The 21,089-nt window shown below is 46.8% G+C and overlaps 1 protein-coding gene across 3 annotated transcripts in view; it reads left to right on the top strand.

Moving 5' to 3' along the window:
- Nucleotides 1,359–21,089, top strand: part of PSAP (prosaposin) — a 32,977-nt gene continuing 13,246 nt past the window's right edge. For all 3 annotated transcript variants that reach the window (XM_005699158.3, XM_018042179.1, XM_018042181.1), the window contains exons 1-2: nucleotides 1,359–1,490; nucleotides 19,047–19,180. In XM_005699158.3, the coding sequence (XP_005699215.3) occupies nucleotides 1,451–1,490; nucleotides 19,047–19,180 (174 nt within the window). In that variant the 5' untranslated portion in view covers nucleotides 1,359–1,450. The remainder of the gene's footprint in view (nucleotides 1,491–19,046; nucleotides 19,181–21,089) is intronic.

A 21,089-nucleotide genomic window follows, 5' to 3' on the forward strand; every position in this document is an offset into this window, starting at 1 on the left:
ATTTCATTATGTTCAGGAATCCCACAAACAGGAGCAGGTCAGAGACAGAGAGGTAAAATGAGATATATACCCCATCTTGAGATAAGGAACAGAGTAGGGACCTGGGACTTCCAAGAACAGGAGGGTCACCCACAGGCAGATAAGAGCAGAGTTTTTGGTAATTAGGGATCTGCCCTGCCATATAGATGGAGGTCATGTAGATAAAATGTGTCCCTGGTAATAACTCTCTGGGAAAAAATTCCCAATTCATTTTATGTTTTAAATTTCCGATTTAAATTCTTCTAGGTAGTTAAGGGAGAAGCAGTAATTTCTCTCAAGTCCGCAGGGTCTCCATTGCCTTTAATTCGAAAGACAACTGTGTTTGTGCTCAGTTGTCTGACTCTTTGCGACCTCGTGGACTGTAGCCCGCCAGGCTCCTCTGTCCATGGAATTCTCCTTGCCATAATACTGGAGTCGGTTGCCATTTCCTACCCAGGGACAGAACCTGCATCTTCTGTGTCTCCTGCATTGGCAGGCAGATTCTTCGCCACTGCGCCACCTGGGAAGCCCCGTATTACCCACTGTATGTGCGTGTGCTAAATCGCTTCAGTCCAGTCCGACTCTTTGCCACCCCATGGACTGTAGCCCGCCAGGCTCCTCTGTCCATGGAATTCTCCAGGCCAGAATACTGGAGTCACTTGTCATGCCCTTCTCCAGGGGATCTTCCACCCAATATCAATTCTCATTCAGCCAACCATGTTTTACTTTGTTGACATGGTGACAGTCGCTAGTCAAAAATAGTTTAAGACCTAAGAGGGGAAAAATGAAATAGAAAACCACTGTATGGCATTTCTTAAACTAACACGTTGGATGGGCCAAAGACTCACATGCCAAAGTGGCACATCTGAGACCTGCCGTGAAACCCTACAGATCTACTCTCGTGAGTCACAGGGAGAAGGGATGGTGGATGGGAGATGTGAAGAGGGAAAATCAGGGACCAGAATGAAGCTACGCGCTAGCCCAGCCACTTAAATACCATGAATGTCAATTCAGGAGACAGCTTTGGGTCAGGTGGTGAGTTTGAGTTCTGACTGTGAGAGCTTAGAAAAAAAAGTAAGAATTGAAACCTTTTCAATTCTCGGCTGAAAAATGGCCCTAATAACAGAAAATGGCACGTCAGAGAAAAAAGGTGAGGCTTGAAAGATATTTTATATAAATAATCCCTCCCGTCTTCAATGATGTATTCTTTTTTGATGACCCCTCCCTCTTTCCGCCCCGCCTCCCCTCCCCTCCGCGCAGGCGCCCTGTGTGGCGCTGAGTCAGGCTGCGGGGGGGGAGGCGGGAATTCGGACCCGCCCGGCGGGGATTGATCTTGCGCTTGCGCAGTGGGCGGCTCTGGGGCGGAGCAGGTTTATATTCGCCGAGAATCAGCTGACGCTCTGCATTGCAGACTGCGGAGTCCGGCGGCGCCATGTACTCGTTCTTCGTCCTGGCCAGCCTCCTCGGCGGGGGTAAGCCCTGGGAGCCCCACCCCCCCAGCCTGGGGTAGGGGTCCCCCGCAGAACGCGGCCCGCTGGTCCTGGAGCGGCTGTACCGGGCCTCGCCCCTCCGCTCTCCGTAGGGATTGGCTCGGGGCGCGCATCGCGCAGGCGCCTGCGCAGCGCCTGGTAGCTGCTGGGCGGCGGAGGGGCTGCGGGAGGCCGTTGGAAACCTGGTTGCTAAGGGTCTGGGGTCCGGCGGGTGGGGCAGTCGAAGTAGCGTCTCCCTCAGGGCTTAAGTGGGCGTGGCTAGGGCTCACCGGGGCCGTCCCTTAAACTCCGTCCTGCTCTCGGGGTGGGCTTGTAGGGTGACCCCCTCCAGCAGCTGTGTTCTGCTTCTGCTGGGCGCACGTGATCGAGATGGACTGGAGCCTCAACTTCTGGACAGACTTCGGCCCTGGGCCTCTCTTGCCCCAGTTTTTAAAAGTATTGAAGTTGCAGGCAGCACAGAAGTTTTATGAATCTTCTGTGTTGATGCTTATCTTTGTATCCGTGTTTACTCTTCACCCTACATCTCGAAGATGGTATGAGGGTTTTGTTGTTCGCAATGGAGCCCTCGTTTCATCTTGCATGGCCATTGGCCGGCTTTGGCAGTGGCCTTTATTTTGGTGAAAATGTAGGTACCTGAGAAGTTGGCGCTACACAGCAGTATTCTTAAACCCACTAATTGTCCTGAAGTAGTACTAATGGTTAAAATCTCTACAGGGCCAAGCTTGAGAACTAGCTGCACTGCCTTCCTGGAATTAGAAAGAGCCCTATGCCCTCCCCACACCCTCAGCCTTTGTCTTCACATCTTAACCTCATTTAAATCATCATGGCAAAGGGCACGGAGTGAGATAAATAGAGATTTTAATTTAAATACAGAGAGGTGCTTTCACAAATCCGGGTATTTTCAGATAATAGCCCACTGAGGGAAATAAATCGGATCTTTACAGCCATTCCCAGTTTCTGTTTCTGGTGAACTGTAATTTAAGGGCTCGCTTCCATTTTAACTCATGCAGCAATCCAAATTTAAATTAAACCATAACAGAAAGGATGACAGTTGATGGAAAAATCAAAGAAGTAAGTTATTTATAGGTGAGATAAATTTAAGGTGTATTTCCTCATGTTAGCTTTCAGCAACTTCCAGGAATGTGTCTTAACCTTAAACCAAGCTCCTAACCTTGTTTTACTTGTGGATTATGAAAGGCGATCAGTTTATAAAGATTTTTGGTTTATAATCACTGAAGAAACTTTTTCTTGCTGAGGTTGATACTGCTTGTTATTCCATGGTGTAGTCTCTAATTTATCTATACTGACTGAGAACAATTATTTCGTTTTTCAGTATCCAATTTTTCTTAATGGCAGTGAGTCACTCCTCACAAGACCTTTAGGGGTTCTGAATCACACCACACAAAGAGGAAATGTAAAGTCCTCCTCTGGTACAGTATATATGGGAGTGTGGCTAGCCAGACAGTTAACCTAGACACCTTCCCAGAGCACTTGGGAGATAGGAGTGTGTAATAATGTGCTCTAACCTTGCTGCCCAGCCTTCAGGATTACGGCAAGGTCAAGCTCTGAACTGGAGAAGGAAATGGCAACCCATTCCAGTAGTCTTGCCTGGAAAATTCCATGGATGGAGGAGCCTGGTAGGCTACAGTCCATGGGGTCACAAAGAGTCAGACACGACTGAGCAACTTCACTGGTTCATACTCTGAACACAGTGTGTGAATGCCTGCTTGCTTTGACAGTTCTGGCCTCAGTGTAGGTTTTTGAAAAGATAAAAAATGTTTAGGATTGATGTTGAGCTTGTTAATGAAGGTGCCTGGTGACGGCAGCCATCATCGCTCCCTGAGAGCATGTCATCTGGATCTGCAGAGGCTTTCTGCTTTGTGTTTCAGTGATGTCCTGGTGGTAGAGATGTTTGCTTTTGAGTTACTTTTCCAATTATCCTGTTGCCTGTCCTTTTTCTCCACCTGGAAAAGAAATGGCAGTGATGGTATACTGAGAGAAATGGAGAGTGCCTCCTCTGACTGCTCAGAAATGAAGATACCAAGGCCCGCAGAAATGACTCCCCCAAACCGTAGGCCATTTACTGGGGAAGTCAGAATCAGAACCCAGGACTCCTGACAGTGCTTGCCCTTTGTCTGTCCTTCCATCAGCATGAACTGCTTAATTCTTTACAAATTTACTGGGCTGTAATTTACACCCAGAAAACATGCACATTTTAAGTGTACAAATTGAGGAATTGCTGCCCGTGAGCAAGCCCACTCCAGAAGCCCCTGTGCCTCCCATCTCTAACTTATCCCAAAGGAAACCACTCGCTTAGCTTCTAGCACTTCGATGTAAAAACCCAACTGCTGTTTTTGAGCTTTTTATACATGGGATCATAGAGTGAGGACATACTATTGGGTGATTCTTCTAGTGGAGAAAGGCAGGCCCAGCATTAATGAGGTGAAAAGTATAAGACCTGTGGCTTGGCGTCTGGGATGTGGTACATATTCCCTACAGCTTAGCTGCCTGTTACTGTCACTTGTGTGCAGGCTAGCCACCTGAACAGTTTGCCCAGCACTGAGGCAGGTAGCTCTCTAGGGATGCTTATGTATTATGTACAAACTTATATTCGTTTGATAGCTGCTCTAAAAGTCTTTTTTCTTTATCGTTGGCCTTGCTGGGCCATCATTGCTGTGCTCGCTTTCTCTAGTTACAGTGTGGGGGCTTCTCACTGTAGTGGAGCACGGGCTCTGGGTGTGGGAGGGCTCAGGAGCTGTGGCTCAAGGGCTTAGTTTCCCCACGGCAGGTGGGATCTTAATCCCCAGGCCAGGGATTGAACCCATGTCACCTGCATTGGCAGGTGGATTCTTAACTACTGGACCACCAGGGAAGTCCCGTGACAGCTTATTTTTATTAAGATGTTGTGTGCGCGCATGCTCAGTCAAATCTGACTCTTTGTGACCCCACAGACTATAGCCCACCAGGCTCCTCTGACCATGGGATTTTCCCAGCATGGATACTGGAGTGGGTTGCCATTTCCTCCTCCAGGGGATCTTCCCGACCCAGGGATTGAACTCGCATCTCCTGCATTTTAGCAGGCAGATTGCCACTGAGCCACCTGGGAATCCACTTATTAAGATGCAAACGTGATTATGGGATGCCTGCTGAATATCATCAGTTCCAGTTTTCACCTGTCAGAAGGTGAAAGTGTTAGTCGCTCAGCTGTGTCCAACTCTTTGGGACCTTGCTGCCGGTTTCTTCTGCCTATGGGATTCTCCAGGCAAGAATACTAGATTGGGTAGCTATTCTCTTCTCCAGGGGATCTTCCTGGCCCAGGGATTGAACCTGGGTCTCCTGCATTGTAGGCAGATTCTTTACTGTCTGAGCCACCAGGGAAGTCAGTTCCAGTTCTCATCTGTCAGGAATTTGGACAGTTTCCCTGTTTATCAGTTTTTAGTCAGAATCAACAGTCATAGTAATATGAATATAATTTGTTTGAAGGGGTTATTTGTATTAGCCAATCAAGGATTTAGTAATGCTATATTTAGTTGCATTTGACAAGGTGTATCCAGTACCACCAGTGATAGCCGAAGTGTATTGGATCAGGTGGTCTGAGTTTTCCTAAATGAGGAAGGGGAACTTGGTCCTACATTTTCTTGAGATGTGAAACCGTGGAATGGCTGGCCTGTGGCTTGACTGGATTGGGAAGAGGAAGGGCAAACAGGGAACTGCTGGCTGGGGAAAGCACCTAGTAAGGCATGGGACGTTCTCAAGACCAAGACCTTGCCTCGTTGGACCGGTGTGCGCTGCAGCTTCTGGAGGCAAGTCTTCCAGCATGGGCATTCTAAACCTAAGCCTTGGTCCTGACACCCATGATTTGGGTCTTCCTCCTGGATGGAGGGTCTGGATTTTTCTTGCGCTTTTTTTTTTAAATCCTTTAAAAACTGATGGATAATACTGTAGTGATTGGGATGAAGAGTGTGTGATGGTGAATACTGTAGTGATTGGGATGAAGAGTGCGTGATGGTTAATACTGTAGTGACTGGGATGAAGAGTGTGTTGGCAAAAGCACTCATTCCTTTACTTCTGTTTATTGAAGTTTCAGAAAATAACCCCTGAATTGTGACCTTGGGTAATGGCCTGTGCACTGAAGAATAATCTCTCCAAATTTCGTGTTTTCTTGTGGAATGTGTAGTTCTTTAATATGGGAGTGAGGTGATACTGTGGAATTGAAGTTTTAACCAAGCACACCACTGCCTGTATGACCCTGGGCAGTTTGCTTAAACTGCCTCCTCATCTGTAAAGTAGGACTGGTAGTCATTCCTACCTAACTGGGCTGGAGTGACGCTTTCCTAGCTTGCTGAGGGACAGGGCCCAGGCACGGGGCGCCGTAAGCTTTGTTGTCACGCCATGTATGGAAGCAGTGCGTGTTTGGTAATGTCCTTGTTCTGCCGGCGCAGCGAACCCTCTCATCTCAGCCCTTGATTTTGTGATGTCTCGTGCCTCATTTCATTTCAGAAGATGTTGTAAATTTAACAACAAACAAAATTACATTGACTTGTAAATGTGTGTGTTGGTCATAATGACTGGGTCAGAAAACAAACCAGGGTAGGTAGTCAGCCATTAGGAAGGAGGTGGGAAAGAGTTTGGCTCGGCAGCCAGACTCTCAGTTTATGGATCAGTCTTTAACAGAGCAGCCCAGCAGATCAGGTTGGCTCCTGGCAACCTGACTGCTCAGATTCTAGGCCCATCGTCACTAACCATGGTCCCCGGAGCCTGTTCCACACCCCCTCTGCGACCTCTCACCCCCAAGTCTGGTTCCCTGTCCATCAGTGGAGGTGAACTAATTAGGTAATAACTGCATATCACAGACAAGTTACGTTATTGTAATAGGGCAGAGAGAAAAGTCTCTCTCCCTCCTACCACCTTCCCCCCACCCCCACCCTCGGGCCTTTCCCAGAGGCACCCTGGTACCAGCTTCTTTAGGAACCTCCCTACCTACAGGTGACTGGGTGTATAATTTCCCTTCTGTTTTTCTTTTTAACACAAATACATATTACACTGACTGTTTTCTCCTTGCTCTTTTTTTTTTTTCTTTTCAATCATGGAGCATCCTAGACATCCAGAAAAGTAGAAGAGTAATTATAATGAAGACCCATGTATATTTGTTGTTGTTGAGTCACTAAGCTGTGTCCGACTGTTTGTGACCCATGGACTTCTGCGCTCCTGTTTCACCATCTCCCAGAGTTTGCTCAAACTCATGTCTGTTGAGTCAGTGATGCCATCCAACCATCTCATCCTCTGTCATCCCTTTCTCCTCCTGCCTTCAATCTTCCCTGGCATCAGGATCTTTTCCAGTGAGTCAGCTTTTTGTATCAGGTGGCCCAAGTACTGGAGCTTCAGCTTCAGCATCAGTCCTTCCAATGGATATTCAGGGTTGATTTCCTTTAGGATTGACTGGTTTGATCTCCTTGCAGTCCAAGGGACTCTCAAGAGTCTTCTCCAACACCACAGTTCTAATCCCCTAGTTAAGATACAGAACAACCCACCTCTTTCCATAGATAACTGCCTTCCTGAGCTTGGTGTTTATCATCCCCCTGAAGGTCTATCTTTATACTTTCATGCATGTAAGTGTGATTTTCAGCAGGTATGAGTAGTATTGTTCTGAATATTTTAAACATTTTATAAATAATACGTATTCTTGCGGTTTTTTTTTTTGCTAGTGAGGTTCATTTTGAAAATTTAGGTCTGTTTCATTCATTTTCACTAAAGTATTCCATTTATATGATACTTATTCTCCATTCTGTTGCTAGACATTCAGATTATTCCAGTTTTATTTTTATGCTGTAAATAACTGCTGTGCACATGAATAGACACCTCCTTACAGGATATACCTAGGAACATAATTGCTGAGTTGTAGAGTATATCTGGGCTTCCCTGATGGCTCAGATTGTAAAGAATCTGCCTGCAGTGCAGGAAAATGGGACTCGATGCCTGGGTCAGAAGAATCCCCTGGAGAAGGGAATGGGAATCCACTCCAGTATTTTTGCCTGGAGAATTTCATGGACGGGGCGCCTGGCAGGCCAGAGTCTATGGGGTCATAAAGAGTTGGACAGTATCTATTTCCATCTTAATTAGAAATTGCTGAATTAATTTCTAAAATGATTTTAGGAATTTCTTTTCCCACAGAATATGCAGTTTTTAGTTACGTTATTAACATTTGATGTCAAACTTGAAATTTTGCCATGATAAGAGTAAAAAAATGAGGTGGTTTTGCATTTCTCTCTATTTATATCTTTATATAATATCTTTATATTTATATCTTTGTATCTTTATATCTTTAGAATATACAGATCTATACTACTTAGCTTTCTAAATTTTTTTTTAAATTTTGGAATAATCTTAGATTTACAGAAAAGTTGCAAAGCTAGTACAGTGAGTTTCTGTACAGCCTTCACCCTGTGTGCCCTACTGTTACCATCTTGTGTAATCACTGTACACTTGTTAGAAGTAAGAAATTAAACTGTTAACTGGACTGCATGGGCATCCCAGGTGGCTCAGTGGTAAAGAATCTGCCTGCCAATGCCGGAGACTCAGGTTCAATCCCTGGGTCAGGAAGAGCCCCTGGGGGAGGAAATGGCAGCCCCCTCCAGTCTTCTTGTCTGGAAAAGCTCATGGACAGAGGAGCCTGGTGGGCTACGGTCCATGCGGTCGCAGCGTCGGAGACAACTGAGCGTGCATGCAGATTGCACACTTTATGTGGATTTTACTTTTCCCACTAAGCTCGTGTTTTTGTTCCAAGAGTGGATCCAGAATACCACATTGCACTTCAGTTGTCCTGTCTTCTTAATCACTTTCTGCTTCCCAGCTGTTTAAAAAAGTAGCTGCAGTGTATTTTATTGTATAGATGGTTCGATTTGGTTAAACCTGTTGATGGACATCTGTGTCCCAGAAAAAGTGAGATGGGTTCTAAATTTTAAATTTAAATTCTAAATTTTAAAGTTGAATTCTGGTCATATTTGGATAGATACTGCTTTTGAAAGGTAATTCTTTACATGACAGGAGATGTTATAGAAAGTTCTTTCGGCCAGTCTTTGTGATGTCACTTATTACAGTAAAAAAAAATAAAAGATAAAAGCCAAAACGAAACTCCTGTAACAGCCATGCTGGGCTGCTGTCCCGCGTGTGCAGGCGCTGACGCCAGAGGGCCGTGTAGGGGGAAAACCTGCAGTTTATCGTGCGCGGTCACGTCTTCTGGTCCCCGGATACTTTGAAGGGTTCTTCTCCCTCTCCTGTCAGGTCAGGGCTGCTGAGTTACTGTTGCTCAAAATTTGTGCATTTGTGTTCTACCGGTCTGGGACATCTTCCTTTTCAGATAATCGTGTGGTTGCTCTCTGCTGAGCTGTTGTCCACTGCTCTGTCTGAAGTGGCTGTGCCACCTGCCCTCGTCTTGCTTTTCCTTAGCTTCATTTCTCTTCGTAACGCTCAGCTCTGCCTGGCATCGTGTGATGTGTGTTTATTTGTTGTCTTGGTCACTTATGGATCTGCAGCATGTATAACAGTGTTCAGCACCTCGTAGGTGCTCAGCACTGCTGGACTGTGGTGTGAGGCAGCGAAAGTAGATGTCAGCTCCGCAAACCTAAATGCTGGTAGCACCAGGTCTTTGTCACCATTAAGCAAAGCATTTTCTTTTATTAACTGAAACTAATTTTGAGACATTGTGTTTAGGAGTTGCCAAATCAGGAGTGACTTTGGATTCAGATGATACTAGTTTGTGTCCAGACTAGAAACTGCCCGTCCCTTGTCCCCCAAGCTTGCTGGAGAGGATTTTGTGTAGGGAGTAGGGACACCAGAGCCGAACATGACTTAGATACCCCTGGTGGCCCTGATAATTTCTGGCAGTTATTTCCCCTCCTTTTGGTTCCAGAACTTGATTGTTTATAAATGTTTTAACGCAGTGGTTCTCCAACTTGTTGGTCTCAGGGTCCGTGTGTATTCAGGAGACATTGAGAGACCCCCAAAGAACTTTTCTTAATGTGGATTATATCTGTTGATGTTTACCGTCTTATAAATCGACACAATTTTAAAAATAATGCTTAAAAAAATAAATCCATTACATGTTAAAATACTGTGGTTTTAATGAAAAATAGCTCTTTTCCTAAACATAAACATACTTGGGGAAGGGAACAGTTTCTTTTACATTTTTGCACATTTTTGCAATCTTTTTAACCTCTGGCTGGACTTTCAGTTGCTTCTGCATTCATTCTTTGCACTGTCACATGTCACATATTTCCGGAAAAATTCCACTGCTCCTTTGTGGGTGAATGAGTGAACAAGGCAACTAGCATCTTCATATTACTCTTATTATGAGGATTTTGACCTCACCGACCCTCTGAAAAAATCTTTGAGACCCTCAGGGTTCCATAGACCATGCTTGGAGTGTGAACCACTGGTGTAGCTAATTTGCAGGAACTGCAGGTGTCAGAGTAGGTGACCCTTCCCTAGAGTTCACTGTATGCCCAGCTCTCTTCAAGGAGCTTTTTGCTTAAAATTGATTTTATCCTCACAAGAGCCCTCACAGGTGAGAGCAAGTAAGTCAGAATGCTGGGGGCATTCTAGTATCCTGCCCTCATCCATGCTGTGGTCTGAATTTTAGATTTTGGCATTTTCAGTGAAGGTGGTATTCTTTTTAAGTGTTAAGTAAGTGAAACTTGTTTTAGACACACACGTGTCTGACACTTTTGTTTTATTTTACATTTAATTTATTTGGCTGCGCCAGGTCTTAGTTGCAGCCCACAGGATCTTTAGTGGAGGCATGCGAACTCTCAGTTGCAGCGTGTGGAATCTGGTTCCCTGCCCAGGAATCAAACCCAGGCCCCCTGCGTTGGTAGTGTGGAGTCTTAGCCACTGGACCACCAGGGAAGTCCTTGGAACTTTCTAGTTAATAAACAGTCAATGTGGGATAAGCCCGGAACACTCCTTTTTAGTGGAGTTTGCATGAAAATCTTTTTTTTTTTTTTTTTTTTTAAAGAATATTTTCTTCTTCGGGGAGCCGAGACCACCTAGCTGATCAGCAGGGATGGGGTAGAGCCTGGACTGACTGCTGGCTGAATTGACTCCTGGGCCGTACCCTGGGCCACGTGGATGTGCATTTTTGACCCCTGCCTATACCCATCCACCTGGCTGGGTGTTAGGCAGTCCTGTCTGGCCCTGCGGCATAATCTTACCTAAGGTGATTTAAGTTCATCTCTGATCATTAACCTGATAGGTTGACATGTTGGAAGAGCTTTTGCTGATAGTTTATATTGCACTAGAGTGCTCTTGTTTTTTTTTAATCTCTTTATTGGAGTATAGTTGCTTTGCAGTGTTGTGTTAGGACTGGAATGGTCTTGAATGAAGGAGATAGGAATTTCTCTTCCCCAAATTAAGTATGCCAAGTTGAATCGTTCTTGTACAATCTTAAGATCACCTTGCCCCTCAGTGTGTGTTGCCACACAGGGCCGTGTGCCCGAGCATCCTGTTGCTTTCTTCACGAGGATTAATTTCTTCCTAGAATGATCTGGCTTATGAGGAAAATTTAGAAACATGGCGGCAGCGCGAGAGGAGAAAGAAGGAAGAAAGAACCTTTGTCTTAAGAAACAGAAATAATAGCTTATCTGGGCCAGAGGTAATGGCATGTCAGCCTAGGGAGCTTGAAGGCTTTATTGCCGCAGATTTCTTTTGTGATAAGAGGAATATTTGGACCTTACTTCCTCCAGATCAAGGCAGGCTGCCTCTAAGCTAATGCCATTCTGAATGATTAAATGGGCAGTGTTTTTATTCAGCTCTGTGGAATGTTCTCCAAAAGCAAGATCCTATAAAGAAGAGACAAATGTTCTTTGCCATCGAAGTTATTTGTGACACCAGCTGTTTCATCGAGTAGTCAGTGTTGACTGTGTTGTATTATCTCCTTGCTCTTAGGGAATCTAAGTGCACAAACCTGAGGTAGATGCTGCCCCTCCTGGGGTTCATCTCTCTTGGTTTCCTAGCAACCTGCTTGTTGCCATGGCAGTGCATTACCCAGGCATCAGATCCACTGCCCTGTGGAATGTGTGCTGAGTGTTCTGATTATTGATACAGGGAGGCTGCTTGCATTTTCTGTAACACCCTCCCCCCCTTTTTTAAAATAATCTCACTCAAACAGTATTTAGCATATGTTATCGGAAATATTTAAAAAGAAAAGATTTTATATGGCTAAAATAATAAGACTGATTGTTGGAACCAATAGGGCATAAAATACACATTCTAGGAATAATTATCCCCTTCATTCTCAGGTTGTTTTTGAAAATCTTTGTCAATTATGTTGTGTACATGGATATTTAAATATCCTTAATGAAGTTAAGCCTTAGTGAAGACTTATCATTTGGAGACTATTTTGGTGAGTTAGGTAGATTATTAAGCTGCTATTAAAGTTAGCTGTCAGTTAACTGCAGGCAACAGAGACCTAGAATAATGGTGGCTTAAATATTATTGAACTGTTCTTATCTATCATAGTAAGTTCAGGAGCCAGGCAGTCTAGGGCTGGTATAGTGTTTCTACTTCCAAAAGAATTCAGAGACCCACATTCTTCTAGGTTAATGTTCAGCATCCTTGAAGTTTAGCCCCTTTCTTTATGGCTCATCCTGGCTGCCAGAGTTCCTGCCATCACATTTGTCTGTAAAAGTTCAGTAACCTCTTCTCACATCCACCCCATCAGCCAGAATGTGGTTTCATGGCCAGATCTTGCTAAAAGGGGAACTGGGAAATGTGGCTTTTAATTTTGGCAGCCTTATATGTAGCTAAGAATTTGTAGTTCTGTCCCTTTGAAACAGGTGGAGAATAGATACAGGGAGCAACTTGTGGTCTTTGCCACACTGGGCGATAATTGTTCCCTATAACAGGTTGTAAGATTTAACAGTGTTTTTCTGATTTTTAAAGGTAACATGAAAAAAGGTTAATTTATGCCAAAACAAAAATTACGATGTGGCCGCCTCCCTTTGTCATCTCCCCCTGGTTCACCATGAATAACAAGCTGGTTTATAATCAGCTGAGCTTCTTAGGCACTAGGCACTTTCGGTGCTGCCTCTGCTTTCTCATTAGTCTTCACAGAATTCCTGAGAAGAGGGCACGCTTATTTTCCATATTTTGCAGGTAATTGTGGCATTAGTGAGTGGTCTGAGGCTTGGCTATCATAGTCAGCAGAGCAGGGGTTTCTTCAGGTCTGTCTACCCTGATCACCAGGGCAGTGATCATGGTGCCACACTGCTTCCTGCCCTTCCAGAAAAGGAAAGGTTTTGAAAGGGCTTTTTAAAAAGGTGGGTTCCAAAAATATTTTGAACAGTGGCAGCTTTCTTGGGATTGGAGGGCAGTCAGCCTGTAGCTGCAATTACATGAATTGCGGAAAGCATTTCGCTGGTGCCCTTACCGGTATCTCGCTGGGCACCTCTCGTTTTTGTTCATGTAGGGCTTCTTGTTTAATCCCTAGATACGCAGTGTCTGCTCCTGGGCTCATTAACAGTATATTCTGTGCTTCGCTCTCCTTTTGATTTCTGGGTCTTAATTTAGCAACCAGCAACTTCTGAGGTTGTTGGGGTGCAGCTCTCCAGGTCGTTGAGGGGCCATTTAATGACCTGATTAAATGTAGAGAAAGCATACTGAACAGCCTTGATTCAGCTGTTTGTGGAATGCTTGTTCTGGGCAGGATAGTGGACCTGAGAGAGATCTGGTTACTGCTATGGACAGTAATAGTAATGGTGCTCGTTGGACTTTCATAGCTTGCCAGCCCTGCACTAACTTTGTTTTACAAATAGATTAATTTTTACAAATCCCCTGAAGTAGGTGCTCATAAAAGGCCCATTTTGCAGATTGGAAGACTAAAATTCTGACAGTCATGTGACTGGAAGTAATAGAGCCAAGATCTGAACCTTCACTGATTTCAGGGCCAGTCTGGTAGGGGATAAATTAAAGATTTATCTGTAGATAAAGATTCCAGAGAGATGATGGTAAGGAACGATGGTTGAGAGAGTAGTACTCTGGCAGTTGAAAGTGCATAGTTTTGTCATCCTGTTTCTCAAAACAACCCAGTAAAATCTTCACTTAACAGATGAGAAACAAACTTAGAAGGATAATGGTTTGCTTGAGGTCATTTGGACAGGTCTTGCAGGCAGATCTTATTTTCTTTTCAGTATACCACGTTTTAACTTAGACAGTGGATAAGTTGCTTTAGAAGCCTCATTCTAAACTCGGGATTTAGTTCCTTCTCACTTAAGAAGTCATAGTAAGAGCACCTGAAACATACATGGCTGTGGTGAGCTCTCACCACCCCCCACCCCCACCCCCACCCCAGGCTCACTGAGGATTTTTGGTCAGAGTCTAGAGCTGCCACAAGCAAAGCCCATGGCTGATCGGCTCATGGCAACTGTTCTCAAGACAGTAGAATTCCATTGCAACCCATCTTTGATGACTTACATGTGGAGTGGTTTAGAACACATCTGGTTATTTTCTTCTAAGCCTGGGGAGTAAAAAGGGAATAGCATACCCACCCCTTTCCTAAGGAAATAACAACTGAAGTCTTTGAAAAAAAAGCAAAACCAAAACCCTGTTCTAATAAAATGGAACTTGCTTGTGGTGTTTAGTGACTCTGAGGCCGTTGTTGGTCTGACTTCAGCCCACCAGTGCTTGTCACCAAGGGCTCAAATGCCAGGCCCTTGAACTAAGTGCTGGCCTCACCCTGAGCAGTGATCCTACTTAATATGACTGACTTATCACAGAAATCTCCAGGGGGTCAGGCAGACATTCTAAGAACTTTCTTCGAGTTCAGCCTGTTGCCTCAGAGAAGGAAGTTGGTATTTGGGGGCAGTGTGGGAAGATCAAAATAGAGATGAAAGCTTTGCTGGGAACATGTTTTGAGAAATAACACCTAAGAAAGTAGTTTAGGGTAATTTCAACATTGGTTATGTGTAAATACTGAATGTCATTTGCCTCGTTATTATGAGAGTGAAGACTTGAAGCCCTGAGAGGTCCTCCCCCCTCACCACTCAGGATCCCGCTTACGCAGAACCCCTCACAGGTTGGGCATTTCCTTTGCTTGGTTGCTCCTGCTCTTGGCTAGGTCATCATGTAATGAGCCAACCCACTCCCTTTTTACGTCCTGTGGATGTTAATGTTTCTTACCTTGAGCTGTGGTCTGCTTCCCTTCACCTCTCCCCACTGCCCTGAGGCCTGAGGTCTGGGGTCCGGACCCACTGCTCAGAGCAGGTCTGCCCCCGTGTCCAAGGTGGAAGGTGTCCTTGGCCTGTGACGGTAACTTGTGCACGTCCTGGAAACCTTCCGTTTCCCAGCTGAACGCCTCCAGTCTCCCAGGGGCCTCACCTTCCCACCTGCGCGCCCCTCACTGTCCCAGGAAGCAGGACACGGGGTCCCAGGAAGTAGGCACACACCCGTGTCCTGCCTGCCTGTGTCCCCAGGTCCTGACCGCCACCTCCGTCCTCGTGCTGTTGGCTCTTGCTGCCCTGTTCTCTCTCCCAGCTGCACAGACTTCAGATTTAAACCTAACCCAGAGGGTTTTATTTGTCCAGCTGTCCCCCTCATTCTGTGCTGCCCCGCTCCCTGCTTGGTCTTTCTGGGTGGAGCCTTGCGCTCCATTAGGTGCCCGTCATCCGGATCTCCCACATCCCACCTGGTGGCACTGGCGTGTGCTGTCGCCCGCAGGACGACAAGGGTGCCAGCTGGGGTCCTTCCCAGTGGGCCTGAGGTCTGCTTCAGCCTGGCTCCTGAAAAGAGAAAGCCCGGTGCTTTCCCTTTATAAAGAGCACTGCCCCCCACCCCCCGCCCCCGCAAACACACGCCCCATCTCTCCTTAGATAGTCTTTGAGGTGCCACGTCATTTTTCGGTTTTGAAGAAGCCGCCCCTGGCTGCCGCAGGCAGTTTGGCACCCTCCTCGCTGCTCCCAGGCCTGCACTGCAGTGTCTGTCCCTTCTGCTCGGGGGTCCAGGAGTCTGTCTGTCTTCACCTTGACATCCCACCCAAGGGCCCTGTGCTTGTCTCGGTGGGGTTAATGATTACATCTTCATTTTAGTTGTCCCATTTCTGTGGAGAAAAACCATGCTTACCGCTAGAGCTGGCTCTGTGCACAGCGGTTGAGAGCCCCTTGAAGGGGTGTGAGGGTTTTGTGTACAAGAGCATTTTCTGGGGAAAGGATCTGTGTCCCGAACTTGTTCTGACCCAGTGTTTGGTTCCAGGAGACCTGCTCCTGGAATAAGCTCTGAACCTCAGCAGGCAGCTTGCTGGCATCACCAGGCTTGTTTCAGCCTCTTTACCAACCTGAGAAAATGCAGCTGTTTCAGGTCATTTTAGGAAATCCCACCACAGGCCATTTTAATAATATGCTCCTTTGTAAATCTGGCTTTAGGTTGGAGGTAAATGGGGATGTCTAGCTGAGAACTGAATTTCTAGGAGCTGGGACTTCATTTTCATTTCTCAGTGTCCATGAAGTCTCTTAGGTGTGGATTGGGTGACCTCTTAGGTCTACCAAGTGGGCTACCTTGCATCTTTTTTCTCTATTTCTGAGGTGCAGGCTTTTTATTACTCAGTAACTGTTGGAATTGGGAAATGACCTTGGGTTCTTGGTAGCTTGACCAATATCAGATAAAGGGGGCTACTTTTTTAGTCTAGAATGGCTTGGCCAAAACAAGTAGGAAAGTCTTTAGAGCAGGTGGTTACTACTTCAGGTTCCTAAGGGAGTAAACAAGTTACAAAGTCTATGTAGCAGGTGGCTACTGCTTCAAGTTCCTAAGGGAGTAAACAAGTTCCAAAGCATTCCTGCTGCTCGGGCCTGTGATGGTGCATTGTGTCCCTGAAACCTGATAGATAGATTCCGGTCAGTTCCCAGCTGGGACAGTCGGGTGAAAGTTGTCCGGGACTGTGTGTGTGTAAGGAAGGAGAACGGTGGTCGGGCCCTGTGCAGGCAGTGCTGTTCACTGGCCCTGCCTTTATCTGCTGAGGTCCGTCCTGCTGCTTCCGTGTACCGCTGTGTGTGCCTTTGCGCAGAGACTCCTTTTGCAGACTCCTGTTGGTAACTGGCGCTCCCTGTGTGGAGATGGAAGCAGGCAGTGTGTCTTGGCGGGTGCCGTTCAGGAGAACCCCGAGACCGGTGCCTGGGAGGAGCGTGGGAGGTGCTATGGTAGCCGCCAGGTCTGGGGGTGTCTCTCTGGCTTCCTCACTGCTCGGAGCCCTTACCCTCGTGACCCTGCCCGCTCCGCCCGCCGCACCTGCAGCTGAGGGCCCAGCCCCGCTCGGCTCTGTTAGGGTTCACTGTCTGGGGAGTGCGGGGCTGTTGTGAACCTGGCACGTGTCTTCCCACAGAGACCAAACCAGACCAACAGCTTTTGGCATGCGGCCAGTTCTGTTGAGCTCATGAACTGGTTGCGGGTGGTGATGTTTTTGCTCTGAAAGGTCAGAGAGGGCTGTAATCTGGCCCGCAGATTGGGAATTCGTTTGTTGGTGTCGGCAGGGGCGCACGTCATCTGACTCGAGCTTTCTGGTAATGTGCGACTCCCATCTTGGCATGAATAGTTTGTGGAACTCTAACTAGGCTTGAATGCTAGTAAAGTGTTAGAGCAACGGCATTTCCTTTCTCCTGGAGGGAGGGCACCTGCCACCCTCATTGTGTGTAGCCCATGGTGGGAGGGTGGGTGTGTGAGACAGGTGTCTGTGGAACTTGCCATGCCCTCCCTTGGGTTACTGGGTGAAGCAGCGTGATGCCTGAGGTGCTGAGTCTGTTTGTTTACTGGCTCTGGGGTTTTCTTCCCAGACCTCCCCCCCCCCCAAATGCTTTCTGTTTGCAGTATCAGTTAGTTCAGCCCTCTCATAATATATGCTGGAATTTGAGCCCTAGGCAGTCGTCCACCTACGGGCAGCCTGATATAACCTGTAGTTTCCTAGTGAGGTGTGAATGTGAGAGTTTTCTTGCTGTTTCTCAGTTACAGAGTTAAGGAATACCATAGACCTGTTTTAAGAAAAACACACAAGCGCTCTCAGGCACTTTATAAAGTGTTGTTTAAAAATTACACACAGCATGCCGTTGGGAATTAAATAATTTCGCCAACCACGTTGTTTTATTTTCTGATTTTTGTAAAACCCCAATATCATATTCTTTTTGAATTTTTTTCTGTTTGACATATGTTATCTTTATAAGTATATTTAGCAGCTGCATATTTTGGTAAGAATATCACTAGTTTCCCCCGATTTTTTGACCATTCGGCTTACATCTCCCTTTTTTTTAATATCATAAATTATTACTTAATATGTATACTTATGCATGTCATATTTTAACTGTTAAATTACTGTATTTCCCAACAGTGTCTTACTTATTTGAAGAGGAATTTTTCTCTCCAGTTCTTAAAATACATTAATACATTTTGAGAAGTGCTTACCAATCACACTGCTGTCAGCCTTATAATAGTGCATTTTCACCACAAATTTGTCACTGGTTTTTGACCAGGTTTTTGTTGCCCCTTAGCTGCTCAGAAATATGGTACCTTCTCACTTTAACCTGCATTTCTTTGGTCCCAGGTGACCGTCTTTTTTTTTCCACTAATCCCATTTCCGTGGCTGTGACTTCCATGGATTACTTCCCTTGTTTCACCATATATGAAACTCCGCGCGTGCGACTGGTTTCAAGTGGACACGTGCACTTTGTGATATCTCAGTGGCTATGTAGTCTTGTTTTTTGCTAGTTGATTTGTTTATATGCAGAAACTCACCCAGTTGACTTACAAAGGGTCTTGTCTACTACAGCCACATTCAGTTCAGTCGCTTAATCGTGTCTGACTCTTAATCGTGTCTGACTCTTTGCGACCCCCTGGGCTGCAGCACGCCAGGCTTCCCTGCCCATCACCAACTCCCGGAGCTTGCTCAAACTCATGTCCGTTGAGTCGGTGATGCCATCCAACCATCTCATCCTCTGTCGTCCCCTTCTCCCGCCTTCAATCTTTCCCAGCATCAGAGTCTTTTCTAATGAGTCAGTTCTTCGCATCAGGTGGCCAAAAATATCGGCATCAGTCCTTCCGATGAATATTCAGGACTAATTTCCTTTAGGATTGACTGAGAATGCAAGAGCCGTTGTTTTATAGGCTATGAATCTTGGTGGTCTCATTACAGTTTTTTAAGCTTTGGCTATTTTTCATTCTGTAGAAGTTTGAATCTTGTTTTTAAACCTGCCAGTCTTTTATTTTTTGATTTTCTTTTTACACTTTGTGGAAGTTTATAAAGATTAAAATGACTGGTCTGTTGCCTGATACTGTCCTAAAAATAGTGGTAGAGGAAAACCGTTATTGAACCAGTGAACCAGATGGGTGGTCCCTCCCCCCGGGGGACACAGGTGGCAATGCAGCTCCTTGGCTATGTGACTCGCGCCTCCTGTAGCTGGTGAGGGGCAGCCAAGTGTCCCCACAGAGTGCCAGGGCCCTATCCCGGGGCAGCGAGGGAGGCAGGCCTCGTGGGAGCGGGCCACATGCTCATGCTGGTTCTGCTTGCAGCTCTCGCCAGCCCCGTCCTGGGCCTGAGGGAATGTACCAGAGGCTCGGCCGTGTGGTGCCAGAATGTGAAGACGGCGGCCGACTGCGGGGCCGTGCAGCACTGCCTGCAGACCGTCTGGAGCAAGCCGACTGTGGTGAGTGTCTTCTGGAACTGCCGCCCTCCACGAGGCGTGCTCTCCTGCCTCCTCTTGTTTGCTCCTCCTGATGACCCTGGGGAGGCAGGACCTGTTTGTGGTGGGGCGCGGATACCCTCAGGGAGGCCCCGCTCCAGTCACTCAGTGTCTTCATGCGCAGACAGGGCGGGCGGCCTCCGCTGTGTGCTCCACTCTGTCCTCTCTGCCCCAGATAAGGTGTGGCTGCCGTTTCCGGGGCTGCATCCATGGGTACAGCTCTGCCCTTGCCACTCACGCGAAGTAGATGCTAAGCTTTTGAAAATCTTTTCCCCCTCTTTTGGTATTTTCTCTCTCTGCTTCTCAAACAGGCACATCATTGATTCAGACCCTAGAGCTTGGTAGCTGTCGAGAATTTTATTTCCAGCTATAGCCAACCTGGAAAAGATGCCACTGATTCTTCCTCTGAGCAGTGATAAATATATAGCACATTAATGTGGGAAAACTCTTGAGATGTGACAGACCTCAAGTGCGCACTCCACGCAATCTGAACCTTCTCGGGAGACGCCCAAGCTCTGCTGGCTGAGTCAGCCGACTCTGGGAAGTGCTTCCACCCATGGTACAAGCCACGTTTGACTGTGTGGGAGCTTGAAGTCTTAAAACTTGTCAGTGGCTCCTAGTACTTCACATAGAGAAGAACTAATTAAATAAGACTGCTCTTTAAGTTTCTGAATTTGCTCTTGAGCTGCCGTCTGTGGCCAGAATTTCAGATTTGTTTCTCATTTGCTTCTGGTCTTGTTTTTAATACTGCTTCCTCTTTTGAAGTTCAGTGTGTCATGCGGGGAGCTTTTTAGATAACTCTCTCTCGACAGGACAGTCTTGTGGACACCTGAACCTCGTGGGCACTCATTCGGGATGCCCGAGTGGCCCCATGCATGGGATTAGCCTGATTAGGTCCGAAGGTTCAAGGCGGTTTCTCTAAGTGCAGCTGGATTCACAGGTGTTCCTTTATCTCACCTGTGTCAGTTGAGACGTGTCAGTTCCTTCTTCATGGGTCGAGAATCCGTTGATATACAGAAGGGAACACCGCATAAGCTTTGAGGACTGGCTAGACTTTCCATGGTCCTGGGCCACGGAGGGATGCCAGGTTTTCCGTCTCTGAGCTCTGCAGTGGTGACACGTGGCCCCCACTGGCGTGCAGCACGGCCCAGGAGGTGGAAAGCAGGTGAAGGACTGGCTGTGGCGCCGGTGTGAGTGTGCGGAGGGTCTGGCTGGGCCTGTTTCCCTGCCTTCCCCTCCTTTCTCTGCATCACAGTACCAATTTTCTCTGACTTTTGCTACTCTGATTTCCAGTTGGTTTTTAAAAATAGTTGTCTACTTAGGCTTCCCTTGTGGTTCAGCTGGTGAAAGAATCCGCCTGCAATGCAGGAGACAAGTGCAGGAGACTGGGTTCAATCCCTGGGTTGGGAAGATCCCCTGGAGAAGGGAAAGGCTACCCACTCCAGTATTCTGGCCTGAAGAATTCCAGGGGCTGTATAGTCCATGCAGTCACAAAGCGTCGGACACGACTGAGTGACTTTCACTTCACTTAGCCAGGTCTTAGTTGTAGCAAGCAGGATCTTCAGTGGACGCGTGCAAACTCCTGGTTATGGCATGTGGCATGTGGGATGTGGTGTTCTGACCAGGGGTCAAACCCAGGCCCCCCTGCATTGGGAGCATGGAGTCCGAGCCACTGGACCACCGGGGAAGTGCCTCCAGCTGGTAGATTTCGAGCCTCAGTTTCCTCACAGACCTGCTGTGAGCAGGTATATGAAATGTGGCTGGCGCCAGGTGCACTGAGCGAGGTGCCGAGGGTTGCGGGGCACTCTGTACTTCCCACAGGAGCACAGAGTAGTGATCGGCCACACCTGATCCTCCCCTGCGGTGTCCAGTG

Source organism: Capra hircus, chromosome 28 (assembly GCF_001704415.2).
Source record: "Capra hircus breed San Clemente chromosome 28, ASM170441v1, whole genome shotgun sequence".
Classification (NCBI taxonomy): domain Eukaryota; kingdom Metazoa; phylum Chordata; class Mammalia; order Artiodactyla; family Bovidae; genus Capra; species Capra hircus.